We start from the raw sequence: 15772 nt of genomic DNA, 5'->3' as shown, positions 1-15772 counted from the left end.
CCAAACTGTGAGACCACCACCTAAGCCCAAGGCCTCAGGAACTCATGAGCTCAGAACTTAGAACTCAGTGTCTTTGAGTCTAGTCCTCATTTTTAGTTCATCATTGGTGACTGAGGCATTAGGATGCTGTTTAAAAAATAAAGAGCCCTTTTTCTGTCTCCTTCACACAATGGCATGAGTATTGTCCCATACCCATTATATAGTGGAGAATCTTGCAGAAAGAAGGAAAGTCCCAGAGTAAGTGACAGCTGGGGTTTGTTATGGGTCCAGAGTTGTGTCTGCCTCAATCTCCAGCTCACATCTGCCTCCTTTATTTGTCCTTGCTGCACTCTAGAGTTGGCCTTTATTTGGACACTCCTCTGTTGGATACCTTTGATAGCCTGCCGCTTTCCTTGTGTATCAAATGTAGTTTCTGCCTGGGTCTGAAGCCCCCATAATCTGGTTGTGCCCACCTTTGCAGGCCTAATTCCTCCCAGTACTGCCAAACACATGTCCCTACACTGGGCGAGCATGGGCAAGCGTGGCCACCGTGGCCCAGGGACATGATCATGCCCACTGTTCCCCCTAGGTTCCTTAACAAGTAATCTCTGCCCTCTGTGTGTCTGTCCCAGCCTGTTTGTTAAATCACTGTCTCACTTCTCATATCTTTGCATCTTCAGTTAGGCCTTTGCTTCCTCATGCGTCTTCATAGCAATCAGTGGGAACGGTGTGTACTGGGTGCTGCTTACAGATCCTCTGAACTAAACTCAGCTACTGAGGTTTAGTTCTGTTAACAGTAAGGACTGCTGGTAACAGACCACCTCTACCAAGTAACGGAGGTTCCACTCACCCAAGTCGCCAGAGCCCTTAAATGGCAACGGGCTTTTGGCTTCAACCAGCTATAACCAGATGTTGTTCATCAGGTTCGGGAGCTCGAGGCAGAGCTAGAGGATGAGAGAAAACAGCGGGCACTTGCTGTTGCTTCAAAGAAGAAAATGGAGATAGACCTGAAAGACCTTGAAGCTCAAATTGAGGCCGCGAACAAAGCTCGGGATGAAGTGATCAAACAACTTCGCAAACTTCAGGTAAGTGCAGGAGCCGTGGAAGCCTTTGGACAGGTGGTTCTGCTGAGATCAGGGACTTTGTGACCCTTGTTGATTTTACACAAGGACAAACTGAAGAAGGAAAGAAAGATTGCCACGTCCTCCCTGAGCTTGGTGCCCAGACACTTCCACTCAGGAGGCTACACGACTGACCCCTTGGCTGAGGGTTGAGGCAGCAGGGCACAGAGATGGCTCACGTGGACCTGTGTGTCCACAGGATCTGTTTTAAGGCAGCTGGGGATGGAGTCCACAGAAGAAACACACAATTTCTGGGTCATGACTCCTGTGACCCCCAAGTCACCAAGAGAAGGTTGTGTGACTTTCCTTTATTAGTACTGTGAGCATTAATCGTCTTCTGGTCATTTTGGTCATCACTTTGCTACCCAGATGATGTACTTGTTTCACTAACTCAACTGCATAAATTATCTATTTCAATCCACAGTGTGGGCAGGTGTGTGTAGGCCACCCCGTGATGCCAGCAGGAGTGTAGATAGGCACAACTGTGGTGGTGGAAAGTTTCGTTTGACCTTGAGAAATTAGCCTAACAAAGTACAAAGAGATGTTTACGTAAAAATATCTAAGCTGCTGTGTTATTTATGATTTCTGGACTCTGAATTCTAGACCATTGATGCGTATGTCCTATACTACCCCAGTCTTGAGTGCCATAGCTTTGTAGGAAGTTTTGAATTTGGGAAATGTGACTTATCCATCCATCTTTGTTCTTTTGCTAGACTGTTTTGTCTATTCTGGAGGGTTCCTTGCAATTCCCTATAGTAATTAGGATCAGATTGTTAATTTCTACACTCCCCCCACCCTCCCGAAAAAAAAGCAAACTTGGATTTCACGAGTTATTACACAAACTCTGTAGATCAATTCTGGAAGTACTGCCAAACCTAAGTCTTAACCTGTCTTCTAATCCATGAATATGGATGTCTTTCCATTTATTTAGATCTAGCTTTTGTACAATAATATAATTTTGGTGTATATTTCTTTCACGTCTTTTGTTCCATTTATGCCTAAGTATTTGATGCTATTATGAATGTAATCACTTTAATTTTGAATGTTCAAGGTGTACAGAATTGCAGTTGATTTTTTTTTATATTGATCTTATATCCTGCCACATTGCTGAACTTGTTTATTGTAATGGGTTTTTAGTGGATTCTTCAGATTTCTTAAATATAAGATCATATCAGTTTCTTACTGATGCCTTTTATCACAGTTGAGAGAGTTTCCTTCTCTTTGTAGCACACTGAAAATTTTTACAATGAAAAGATATTAGATTTTGTCAAATGTGTCTTCAGTATTTCTTGAGATGATTATATTCATTTTTTATTTTCAAGACAACTTTGTGTTCTTCAGATAAATCACACCTGGACATGGTGTGTATTCCTTTTTCCTGGTTACCAGATTCAGTTTGTCACTATCTTATTGAATATTTTTACATCAGTATCTATAAAAGATTTTAGTCTATAGTTTATATTTACAGTGAGTTTGTGTTAATTTTATTTATTTTTATGTGGTGCTGGGGATCGAACCTAGTGCCTCACACACACTAGGCAAGCGCTCTACTACTGAGCCACAACCCCAGCCCTTTATGTTAATTTTATAAATTGGAAAAAATATCATGTTTAAAAACTAACAATGAAAACTACCCCCAAAACCTTATTTAATCTTAGGCTCAGATGAAAGATTACCAACGTGAATTAGAAGAAGCCCGTGCATCTCGAGACGAGATTTTTGCACAGTCCAAAGAGAGTGAAAAAAAACTCAAGAGTTTGGAAGCAGAAATCCTTCAGTTGCAGGAGGTTTGTCTGTCTTTTATTTATTCAGTTATTCAGCAAATATTTGCTCTTGAAATATCTCCAAGATCAGATAAATATATTTTAGTATCTTTGTAGCTTAATGTAATTTCAGTATCCATTCCTAACAATCATCACGTTGCCTCAGTTTGGGGAAAAGAAAGCAGTCATACTTTGACACTACTCATCAATATTCCTCTACTGGCTAAAGGAAAAAGCTGATTAGGAACTTTTCAACCTACCTGCCAGACCTGTTCCCCTGGGTGAGCAAGGGAGTGGCTCTCACTTATTTCTTTGGTGTTGGGGCTCATTTAGTTCTCACCCTAGCAGCACAGGATTGTCTTTGCACAGAAGCTCTGTTCCTATGATCCTTAAAAGGGGAGAAGTATATTGCACTGAGAGGCAACTGCCTTGTGATCAACAGAGTTGTTCTTTCATTCTTTCTTCCCCCACCCGCTGTGGTATTGGGGATTAGACATAGGGCCTGAGGCTAGGCCAGCTCCAGCCCAACAAATATTCTTTCATTCATCTCTTTACTTAAATTCTCACAAGTGGGGTGGGGAGCAATGAAGTGTTTACATATAATGTGGAATTCTCTCCTTGTAAGGCACGGTTGAACATATACATTTCTTTATAAATGAAGGATGATTACAGTCTATTCAAACCTATAACAATAATAACTTGAAATATTAGTACCAACTTATATGAAGACTAAGGCCCAAGATAAACATATGGCGATGCTGGATAATATCACCGAAAGTAGACTTGAGTTAGCAAGAAAGATAAGGAGTTCTCTAGGTGTCTGGATTGAAGGAACTGAAAACCAGATCAGTACATTGAGCAGCCTAGGAGTTACCCTGAGAGCCTCTTTATTTTGTTACATTGTTTTTTGCTTTAGTTCCTTCATGTTTTGTTTTCATTTTCATTTTGTTTTTTGAGACAAACTCTTGCCTTGACCAGGCTAGCCTTGAACTTGTGATCCTCCTGCCTCAGCCTCCTGAGGAGCTGGGATTACTGGCAAGTGCCCAACTATGGCTTCTTCTTTACTCCGTGAAAATTTAGAAGTCTGATTAAATTTCCAAATGTATGACATTTTTTAGTTGATTTCTAATATTATTATATACAGAGAATAGAAAGAAGAGTTTTTACCAATATTCTTTAAAATTGGATTTATCAATGAGTATTTTAAGTTCTCTGCATTCATCACGGAGTTGACCAGTGATATCCCAAATGCTCATTTCCCTGCAGGTGATGGGACCCATGGAGCCTGTCTCCTGGACAGTTCCTAGGCCATGACCAAGTGTCCAGGCAGTACTCCCTGCACCTTTGTTGTTTTGAAAGCCAGCAGTGTTCATTCCAGACCTTCAGGCAGAGGCCACACACTGCATAGGAAGGAGAGACTGAGCCAGAAAGCCAGCCTGCCCTTCCCTTTCTCTTATACTTTTCCTTCTCTCCAACACCTTTGTCCCTTTAGCATATAGGCCCTGGGGTCTTTTCCATTTTCCTTCGGGTCCATCAGGCTGCCTAAAGCACACCCAGCTGGTAGACAGGAACCCAGTTGAGTATCTAGGACCCAAGAAGACTGAACAAGTAAGAGGCCAGATGGCAGAGCTGTGACTTTCAGCCTTTGGGTTAGGTCCAAAGCATTCTGCCAGCTGCCCTTATATCCTGGACAACTGGCCCTGCCCATATGTGAGGGCCATGTGTGCTAGAATTTGGTCCCCTGGGAGGACCCATCTCCTGTACACAGGCAGTCTTATCTATATGCCAGAGCCTGCAGATGAACTACTATACAGCCCTGCCCCTTACACATCTTCAGGACATGCTCTTGTCAAATATAACACCTTTTAAAAGGGCAGCTCTGGAAAAGGAGGCAGAACCCCAGCTTTCTGCTCTTGATCAACCTTGAAAGACTGGAGCCAATCTCTCCTAGTTTCCTAGTTTTCCTCATGATGAAATTCCCAGATTCTAAGGCTGTGATCTCAGTCTTTACACCGTTGGGGTAAGAATCCTGCCCCTGACTCCTTTCACAGCAAATCATCTTTGCGTGGATGCAGTCCTCTGAGAGCCTGCCACAGAGGCCCAGCTATCCAGCACCTGAGCCCCTGCAGCCACGCTACACTCACCTGCCCACAAGGACCCGTGATCCTTGTGGCACTGCTGCCCTGACATTCACTAGTCTAGTGTACCTGATCACCATATGTACATGTCAAAGATACTTCAAGACCATAACTTGGTGTAGTTCACTTTCCTGTAGGGTTCAGGGTAAAGTTTGTGCTCAGTTAATATTTAAAAATAAAAAAATTTTTTTAAAAGGGCAGGCTTGCCAGGCACAGTGGTGCTCACCTGCATTCCCAGCTCCTCTGTAGGCTGAGGCAAGAGGATCACAAGTTCAAGGCTAGCCTGGTCAAGGCAAGAGTTTGTCTCAAAAAACAAAATGAAAATGAAAACAAAACATGCCAGCCTGGGCAATTTAGTAAGACCATGTCTCAAAAAATAAACACCAGCCTTCAAGGATGATAGGAATACCCACCTCTTATTTGACAGCAAAGCCCCTACGTGGACTAGGACTTCCTCTGTGGGCCTTTTGTTTCTGGCTGTTGAGGCCACACATCACCGGGCTGGCCACGCGTTATCTTCAGCCAGCTTGACAGCTTCCCTTCTCACATCTAAGCTGCAGTTAGAGATGCACGTGGAAAGGCTGGAGCCCGGCTGCCACAGCTCCAGGCACTGTCAGATTTCACATATGAGGATATGGTAATGGCCACCGCCTAAATCAGTCTAAACTTATTCAGGAACTTGCCTCGTCTGAGCGTGCCCGCCGACACGCCGAACAAGAGAGAGATGAACTGGCCGACGAGATCGCCAACAGCGCTTCTGGCAAGTGAGTTTCCAGGAAGCAGGTGGGCAGGGACGGGGGTTTAGAGAGCAGTGGTGCCCACCCCAGCCTGTAGTCCCTGACTTCGGGCATGCAGAGTCACTCACGGGCCTGCTCATCCATTCAGGGTCTAGAAGGATGAGCAGGAAGTGCTGAGCCTGGACAGCGGCAGCCATGGGCACTCACATGCCAGTCCTAATGGCTCATACAGAGGGGTGTCCCTGGGCTGCACTGACCTGGGGTTTGGCAGGCAGGTTCCTTAGACATGACCTTTCTCTGATTCATTTTTCATTAAGAATCACTTTTTCTGAATAAGTGGATTTCTCCATTTGATTACTGTATTGAAGGTACATCATGAGCCTTTCCTAACATGCCATGATGAGGCGCTGGAATTTTATTCTCAGTGCACTGAGGAGCCATTAGGTAGTGTTTAAGTGAGGAAATGCTGGGATCCTGCTGGCATCCCGAAAGCTGACCCTGGCTACAGTCTACAGAGACTGATGGAGAGAGGCAGAGAGGCTGGCAGGCTGCCCAGATCCCAGGAAAAAGACCCCAGGGCTGGGAAGGGAGGCAGGTATGGGCAGGGAAGCGAATCGGGTGGGACTTGTAGGTGGATTTGGGGGTGGGTACAGGAGAGAGAAAGCAATTGGGAGTGATGCTCAGGTCGCCACACAGCAGGGTGGTGGAGTCTCCCAAGTCCTCCCTGCGCTGTGCTGACTGGTGCTGAGTGTCACCTTTCCTCACCCTGGCCAGGTCTGCGCTGCTGGATGAAAAACGGCGTCTGGAAGCGCGGATAGCACAGCTGGAGGAGGAACTTGAAGAGGAGCAGAGCAATATGGAGCTGCTCAACGACCGCTTCCGCAAGACCACTCTGCAGGTAGCCATCTTAGACAGCCATCCCCGGGAGGGGCTGTGCTGCCTCTTGGCAAGAATGACTGAATCCTCCTCTTCTAGGTGGACACGCTGAACACAGAGTTGGCGGCTGAACGCAGTGCCGCCCAGAAGAGTGACAATGCACGCCAGCAACTGGAGCGGCAGAACAAGGAGTTGAAGGCCAAGCTACAGGAGCTGGAGGGTGCTGTCAAGTCCAAGTTCAAGGCTACCATCTCAGCCCTGGAAGCCAAGATTGGGCAGCTAGAAGAGCAGCTTGAGCAGGAAGCCAAGTAAGAGGTTCTTGCTGCCTTCAGCCATAACTCACTGTGTATCTACCACAGAGCAGGCTTCAGGCTCAGTCTGTATCAGACTCCACACAGACATGCACCCTGCCCCGGGTGCTCCCAGTGCAGGGAAACAGGATGATAGGAGTACATGTGACCAGAGTGGCAGATAGAAGGTGCCATGAGCCATGAAAGAAGGGAGAGTTTGGGAGGACACCTGTGAGATGGCACAGGCTGGCCTGCTTGTCAGCCCCTCCTGGATTCACTGTGCCTGTGATTTCCTAGGTACTGTTAAATTTATATCTCTACCCTAAGTCAGTTTCCCAGGTTGGTGGCATCCTGTGAAATATTGCAGTTTGCTGGCAGAGAAGAAAAACAGTTTTTCCCCCCATAGGAAGAGGTTGCTCAATAGTTTCCATTTTGCTATATATTAAAGCATGGTGAAAATTGTTAGGAATTACACCATACAGTCTTGGCAGACATTTATGCAGCTATTAAAATCATAGGCTGCCAGAGCTGGAGACAACCTTCCACTTCACCTCCATGTTAGGGAAATTGAGCCCAGCACCCTCCCAACCCTGTTTCCCAGTACTTCCCACTCCCCTTGAGACTCCACTAGGCTGAAAGAAAACAATTAAGGTCTTGTTTTAGTTGTGATTAGCATAACTTGACCTTTCATCTGACCCCACTGCAATCCATTTTTTCATAGCATTTAAGGAACAAAGAATCTTTTCTGTTTTCCACAAAATCCTCCAAATAAGTTACCTCTCGTCCTTAAGGGACAAAGTCCCATGCAGGAAACATAGCAATTTGTTTGACTTCTAGCCAGTTGAATGCATAGGGTTTTGATGGTCTTTGTTTGCTGCTAAAGCTTCCAGCATCCTAAGTAGGTAGGTGGGTAGATAGTAAATTCTAAATTGAGATGATCACTTAATTGGAATTTTTTTAAATATTTTTTTAATTGTAGATGGACACAATAGCTTCATTTTATGTTTGTTTGTTTATGTGGTGCTGAGGATCAAACCCAGTGCCTCACACATTCAAGGCAAGCGCTCAACCACTGAGCTATAATCACAGCCCACTTAATTGGAATTTTTATCTTTCAGGCAAAAAGGTTAGGTGGTTAGACTGACCAACTAAGGTTTAGGTCTTTCAGTATAACTGATAGGTAGCCTATGTGTGACATTTACTCTTCAAAAGATCACTGAATAAAGTGATCAATACCTGCATGTGCAGAAAAGTATGCTTTTTCTACGTGTCAGCAGTGAGGGCCACACTAAAGATAATTCCTTTTTTGACCAAAAGAAAAATGCTTCAAAGCCATATTAATGGTGTTAGTGTGGGAAGAGGGGTCCATGGGGCATTCCAATATGTCATCATCCAAAGAAAAAGAACTTTTATAATTTCCAGAATTTTAAAACGACTATAATCACTTTTACAGGGAACGAGCAGCTGCCAACAAACTAGTCCGTCGTACTGAGAAGAAGCTCAAGGAAATCTTCATGCAGGTTGAAGATGAGCGTCGACATGCGGATCAGTATAAAGAGCAGGTACAGGAAGCGGGGCAGGATGCGTGTCCGCCTCCCTGGAGGTGCTTCAACAAAGGGCCTGGTGATAAATGAACCAGATGCCACAACGTACTAGCAGAATGAAGAAAAATGCTATTTGAAATTCTTAATTCTAACATTTGCACTACCGCGCCCACGCTGTGTTCCCAGCAAGCTCTCCTGGGGCTAGGGATACAGAGGCGGCAAGATGAGGGGGCAAGAGCAAGTCAGTGAGGCTTTGAGGTGTGAGACCAGACTCAATTTCAAAGTTATCTGATCACCCATTAGAATGTGTACCTTAAGAGTGCAGAGATTTCCCTTAGTTTCACTCATGGTTATCTCCCTGGTGCCTGGACGTCATTGGGCATAGTTGGCAGGCACGGAATACCGTCTGGCTGGAAGGGGATGAAGATGTTGAATGAAAACTGAAAACAAATGCACTATGCAGGCACCGAGTGCTCTTCCTTGTGTGCAGCCAGGTGTCCTAAATGTGGCATGAGTCTGCACCCACTGCAGCCTGGGTGGCTCTGTCCATCTCTCCCCCCTCTGCTGTGATGATGAATCTTATTGCTGCAGACACTGGGCAGGAAGGTGGACAGAGCTGAGGATTTGCTGCCTTTGTCCCCTCTGGACCCTCCCCTTTGGGCGCCCTGCTCATCAGGCACCCCAACTTCTCCTCTTGCCTGCACTCAGAGCTTGGCAATTCTGAGTGGATGTGAGCTGGACCCACAGGTGACAGGCCAGTCCCTGTCAGTTTAGGAGTGAAGGATCCAGTGAGGCGGCTCTTAGTGCTCATGGCCCATCTTCCAAAGTGAATATCAAAGTAGTGCATCTGAAACACCCATGCTTCACCAGAGCTGTGAAAGCGCATGGTGCAGCCTCATGCAGCTGCCAGTTGTTGAAGCTGCTTCTGCATTTTACAAGAAATGCTGAAAGCAGTTCCTTTTCCTAATCCCATGGGTTTACTCAAGTTGAGTAATGACTGAGTCATTTTTCTGCAGGAAGTTCATAGGTGATAAAGCAGTTCATTTTAAATTTTGTTAAGAGTATTCTCTGTAGATACTGGCTTTGCTGAGACTGGCAGCCAAGTTAAAAGCCATAGACCAGCCCCTGAGGGAGTATGTGTGTGTAACTTCATGCAAAGGTATGCACACATGCATATGCTTACAAGGGTCTCTCTTGGAGCTGGCTCACACACATGCGGGGTGCAGAGAGGCTGACACATAATTCATAAGTTTGCTGTCTCGGTTTGTTCACTCCCCCAAGATGGAGAAGGCCAATGCCAGAATGAAGCAGCTTAAGCGGCAGCTGGAGGAAGCTGAGGAGGAAGCTACCCGTGCCAACGCATCTCGACGTAAACTCCAGCGGGAACTGGACGATGCCACTGAGGCCAATGAAGGCCTGAGCCGCGAGGTCAGCACTCTGAAGAACCGGCTGAGGTGAGTCCTGGTGGGGGCACATGAGCTGGCGGGCTGGTAGATGCACACATAGACCATCCTTAGGTAGCCATCCTTCCTCTGAATCACTGCATTCAAGATTTCTGGCCCAGCACAGTAGCACATGCCTATAAACCCAGCAGCTTTGGGAGACTGAGACAGGAGGATCATGAGTTCAAAGCCAGACCCAGCAATGGCAAAGTGCTAAGCAACTCAGTGAGACCCTGTCTCTAAATAAAATACAAAATAGGGCTGGGGAGGTGGCTCAGTAGTTGAGTGCCCCCGAGTTCAATTCCCGGTACCCCCACCCCCCCCCCAAAAAAAGAAAGAAGATTCTGACCATCACATAGTACATGGGAAGGAGAAAAGAGAGATAGATCCACTCATTCTTTGTCACGGCTAGTGGACTGAAGCAACATACCGCAAGGCTGGAGAGCTAGGTCACTTGTCTGCCCATGTCCAGACAACCCCATCCATAAGCGGTCCCGGTCTCCATTCAGAAGCAGAGCAGGAGCTCCCCATAGGAACCGGCACAGTCGGCCCTCAGTGTGTTCCTCCTCTGTGCCAGTGCGAGGACAGTGTGTGGGACAGCTGGAGTTCAGCTTGCTCCCTAGGAAAAGCCAAGGAGTCAGCAACTGGCCTATGAGCACATTTGACTCCTGCCCTGCTGCCAAGAATGGTTTTACAGGATTGTGTTGGGTTTTTTTTTGGTTGAGTGTGGGGAGAGGCAGGTACTGACTGAACCCCAAAAGCACTTTACCACTGAGCTACATCTCCAGTCCTTTTTACATTAAGACTGGTCTAAGTTGCTGAAGCTGGCCTCAAACTTGGAATCCTCCTGCCTCAGCCTCCCAAGTTGCTCAGATTATAGATATGTGCCACCACCCCTGACCTAGTTTTTACATTTTTAAGGATTTGTTAAAAAGAAAGATTTTTGTTATCTGGCCCTTTTATCAAAAATGTTGGTTAGCAGGTAGAGTTTGCTTTAATCCATCTTTCTCACCATTTCCATCAATCTTACATTGAACCAGACCATTCCCAGGTCTCTGAGGACTGTTTCATGTACACTGTGTGTTGCCAGGGTGCCCCTGAGCAGGGACAGTAGGTTGGACAAGCACAAAGCCTCTCCCAGTGGTACCCATCTCCCACAAGGCCATGTGTCCCAAGGACAAGACTCAGCATTGCTGAGGGTGGATCACCGTGACGGTCGCATGTTCTTATGCATCTGCCCATGTGCATCTGCTTTCTCTTTTCCCAGGCGGGGCGGCCCAATCAGTTTTTCCTCAAGCCGATCTGGCCGGCGTCAGCTGCACATTGAAGGAGCTTCCCTGGAGCTGTCAGACGATGACACAGAAAGTAAGACCAGTGATGTCAATGAGACACAGCCGCCACCATCCGAGTAGAGGCACAGGAAGCCAGAGGAGGCAATCCAGTGGGACAGGCAGGAACTCCCCGGCGCCAGCCTGCCCAGGGCATCCTACAGAGTGAGGAATCAGCAAGCTATGGAATTCCTTACGGGAAGATCAACTGTGTCTTAAGGCTTTCCGCCTACACAGACTGTATCCCGCTTCAGATTAGGTACAATTGCTCCCCTTTTTATATATATACATACACAAGACACACACATATTAAACAGATTGTTTCATCGTTGCATCTATTTTCCATATATTCATCAAGAGACCATTTTATAATACATGTTAAGAAAAGAACCCTTTTTAAAGCAAACTCCAGACCCTTCGTTGCCAGTCGCTGGGTCCGGGGCAGCCCCGTGGTCGTTGCTCAGTCGCTCTGCATGCTCTCTGTCAGACAGGTAACTTAGTTCTGTGTTCATGTGGCCCTGACTCCTCGGCCGCATCCAGTCTTAGAACATTGTGGAACCTAAACCGCACTCGTATCTCATTTTCTTCAAATAATGATCACTATTTCAGTGAGCAAACTGTGAAAGGGGCTTCGGAAAGATTAGGAGGGGTGGGTTGGATTGGGGGAAGCCGCATCCATCTGGGGTTACCATACCCATCTCCCACGGGGTGGCTCTGCCCCTCAAGTTGGTGGTGTCCCTGCATCTACTCATGTGAACTGTCCTGCCAGGGCTGGTCTGTGCATAAAGAGGGTGGTGGCCACAACACAGCGGAGGCCTCAGGTGGCAGCCATCCAGTGACTTCCAGATGGTCTCCTGAAGCATCTGGCTTGGCCAGTGCCCCCTTCACTTCAGGAACAAGCTGCCATGGCCCCCAAAGGAGCTAGCAGAAGGCCCTCCCTCGCCAGCCAGGCCCTTGTGCTGACTTCAAATTCAGCCGCTGCTTTGAGCCCAAAATGGGAATATTGGTTTTGTGTCCGAGGCTTGTTACAAGTTTGTCAATGAGGTTTTGAGGACCTCGAGAACAGATGCCACCTGCCTGAATGTTGACATGCCCTGGGTGTGAATCCTTCATTTTTCCTTTTCCCTTCGTTTTGGACAGTGTTACAGTGAACACTTAGCATTCTGTTTTTGGTTGATAGTTAAGCAAACTGACATTACAGAAAGTGCCTTAGACACTACAGTACTAAGACAATGTTAAATATATTATTTGCCTCTATAACAATTTAATGTATTAAGTTTTGACTGTGCTTCATATCATGTACCTCTCTAGTCAAAGTGGTATTATAAACATTCAGTGACAACAAATCAGTGTTAATTATAAATCCTTGATCCTCTGCAATGTGCTTGAAAACACAAACCTTTTGGGTTGAAAGCTTTAACATCTGTTAGGAAGAATTTGTCACATGGGTTTGGAATCTTTGATTTCCCCCTGTATGAACTGTACTGGCTGTTGACCACCAGACACCTGACTGCAAATATCTTTTCTTGTATTCCCATATTTCTAGACAATGATTTTTGTAAGACAATAAATTTATTCATTATAGATACTTACGCCTGCTTATTTACTTGGAGGAAAAAGCACCCGTTGAGAATAAACAGACCTCAATAAAGAAGAATAATCATGTGAACATGGAACCTGTTTTCTCACCTTCTGTTCTCAATATCCCATCTGTGACTTGACTGGAAAGGGGTTAGCTACACAGACTTAAAAGATGGTACAAGGTCCACTGGATCTTTCCTCTCCCAGAAATTACTCAATGGTATGCTACATCTCCAGGCAGTCCTGGCTCTTAAGTCCTGTTGTCACCAGTGACCTGCTGTTGTGTGGATAGTTAGGGAGGGAAAGGACACCCGAAGGTGGGGCTGGAGACCCTTCTGCCGAGGAAGCAATTCAGGATGGTTTGGGTCATCAACCAAAGAAGGTAATCACTGGATTAGAGTACTTTAAGAGGTCCAAGAAGTTTCAGGTTGCATCTTCAGACAGGATATACACTGAAAGCACTTTGGGAGTGGATTCAAGTAGCTAAAGTTGGAGAGAAATCCCAGGCAGGCAGATAGGTTTTTGGGGGTTTTGGGCACCAGGGATTGAACTCGGGAGCACGTAACCACCTGAGCCACATCTCCAGCCCTTTTTTTAATTTAAAGTCAGGGTCTTCCTGAGGTGCTTAGGGCCTCACTACATTGCTGAGGCTGGCTTTGAACTCACAATCCTGCCTCAGCCTCCTGAGTCACTAGTATTACAGGCATGTACCGCCACACCTGGCCAAATAAGATTTCTTGCTCCATAATAGTCTTGGCTATTAGTCAAGTGTAAGCCCACACATCAACCTGGTAAGAGGTGCATGTCTAAGCTTCTTAGCAACAGTGAGGACATGAGGAGGTCAAAAGTGCTCCCTTTTGTTCACAAAAGTATTTGGAGTTCCAGTGTTGCAGCTACCTTCTCTCACCCACATCCAATAAATTAGTCCAGGAGTTCATGGACTTATGGGAATTGTTTGTCTCAAAGAATTCTTTCCTGCTGGCTGGCTTGACTCTCCACATCAGCCCACCAGAAGAAACACTCTCCATGGACTGATTCCAGTTCCAGATGCCACAAAGATGCTAACTAGAAGGAACCTTTCTTCATTAAAAGTAAATTCATGGTCTAAGAAAGATAGTTCATAACACCTCTCCCAAGCATTAGGGCACAAGGAAGGTGGACTCTTGAGAGTGCTAGCAAGTCTTAAGAGGCTGACCACCTTTCACCAAGTAGCACAGGTCACCAAGAGGAGGAACCCAACAAGAGGTTTAGGTGGGATGAAACCATGCTGGAGCTTTACCTCAAAGCTTCATGCAAACTAAATGCTCCATCTTTGCTATGTCATAGGCACTGGTTTTTTTTTGTTTGTTTGTTTGTTTGTTTTTATGTGTGTGTGTGTTTTTAATGGTTCTGGGGATTATTTAAACTACTCTGGTAGAGCTAACACCTATCTCTAGCCTGCTGGCTTGATAACACTTGAAAAACTCTGAAGTCTCTAAAGTCTCTATAGCCCACCATAAGTTCTTCCTGTCACCAATTTTCCCCATCCCTGGCAACCCCAATTAAAATGAACTATGGGCCATAAAGCCAAGTTGTTCTGGCCAGCCCTCCTGTGGCGCTGGGTATGACGGTCCCACAGCCCCTTTTCCCTAAGCCAGTGTTGCCAGGAACAGACCTGTCCCTGTCAAGACTGATATGTGTGAGGCACTGGATTTGATTCTCAGCACTACATATCGATAAATAAAGGTCCATTGACAACTAAAAATATATTTAAAAAAAAAAAAAGACTAGTGGAGAAAGCTTTCAAAACCACCCCCTTCCTACCCTCTCAAAACCCAAAAGCCAGAACTGGCCACAGAATGGACTCTGGAAAGGAGAAAGGAGAGGCATAGCTCCTCTTTCTCTAGTTCTGGAGACCTGAGGGGAGGTCCTCTCTGCAGACTGCCTTATCACTCTAAGAGGGATACAATGAAGTCCCTCCCCACCTTTCTGGGGTAATGTGAACCAAGAGCTTTTCCAAATCTTGACTGATTTTTAAAATGTCCTGCTGCAGAAGTCAGCACCAGACCTCGCAGTCCAGTCCATTCCCATCATTTGGGAATCCACCAAACATGCAGTGTCTTGTTCTTGTCAGAAATCTAACATGAAACTATCAAAAGGGCATAGTTACCTGATGATTACATTTTCAGAGCTGGCGTCATCCTACAGTTGCAGTGCGTATGTACCATATGCAAAAAGTGTAAGCATGTCCTTCGACTCCTACTGAGACAGGAAATTCATGTCTGATTCATTACAGCAGTGGGATCTGTTCAGTTTTTCAAAGTAGCCCAATCATGGGCTCCATTCCAACTGACTGGATGTCATGAAGCCTTATTTAAGATTTAATGTGACACTGGGTCTGGGGGAAATCAAGCAGGGTGCTGCCTGCTCCATCATATTGTACTGTGCAGATTATAAAATACCCCGGATCTCATGCATCTCACAATCACTGTCAGCAGGTGGCAGTTGGAATGTGGCTATCACCTGACTTCTGGTAACATCAATATAGCCCAGCACCAAAACTTGCAGAATGCTTATCAGTAGCTTAGAGGAAAATTCTGGAGCCAACAGTGGAACACACTTTTCAAGAATGCTATATCACCAACACTCAGCACAACACACAGGGCAGCACTGCTTGGGGAAACAAGTAATGAAAACAATGGGTCAAATAGTAGTTCAAAAAAATAAAGTAGTTCAGAATGTTGGACTCAGAAGGTGATATTTTATGAATCTCGCCTTTTTCTTTTTGTATATGAATTAAGTGTGATAAGATAGAAATCTGAAGAAGTTTAAAAGCTAATAAATTTATAAGAAGTATAAATGGTGGGCTGGGGCTGGGGCTCAGCGATAGCACACTCTCCTGGCATGTGTGAGGCACTGGGTTCGATCCTTAGCACGACATTAAAATAAAGGCATTCTGTCCATCTACCACTACCAAAAAAAAAAAAAAAAATT

At 45.7% G+C, this 15772-nt stretch overlaps 1 protein-coding gene across 8 annotated transcripts in view; it reads left to right on the top strand.

Moving 5' to 3' along the window:
* The window catches only part of Myh10 (myosin heavy chain 10), a 135402-nt gene extending 122596 nt beyond the window's left edge, over positions 1 to 12806 (top strand). For all 8 annotated transcript variants that reach the window (XM_048798052.1, XM_048798053.1, XM_048798054.1 and 5 more), the window contains 8 exons: positions 903 to 1064; positions 2759 to 2887; positions 5677 to 5765; positions 6513 to 6636; positions 6714 to 6922; positions 8358 to 8466; positions 9730 to 9902; positions 11158 to 12806. In XM_048798052.1, the coding sequence (XP_048654009.1) occupies positions 903 to 1064; positions 2759 to 2887; positions 5677 to 5765; positions 6513 to 6636; positions 6714 to 6922; positions 8358 to 8466; positions 9730 to 9902; positions 11158 to 11302 (1140 nt within the window). In that variant the 3' untranslated portion in view covers positions 11303 to 12806. The remainder of the gene's footprint in view (positions 1 to 902; positions 1065 to 2758; positions 2888 to 5676; positions 5766 to 6512; positions 6637 to 6713; positions 6923 to 8357; positions 8467 to 9729; positions 9903 to 11157) is intronic.
* The last annotated feature ends 2966 nt before the right edge of the window (positions 12807 to 15772 follow it).

The sequence above is a fragment of the Marmota marmota genome, unplaced genomic scaffold, assembly GCF_001458135.2.
Source record: "Marmota marmota marmota unplaced genomic scaffold, marMar, whole genome shotgun sequence".
Taxonomy (NCBI): domain Eukaryota; kingdom Metazoa; phylum Chordata; class Mammalia; order Rodentia; family Sciuridae; genus Marmota; species Marmota marmota.
Note: the sequence above shows the minus strand (reverse complement) of the source record. Positions and strands in the feature narration are given on the sequence as shown.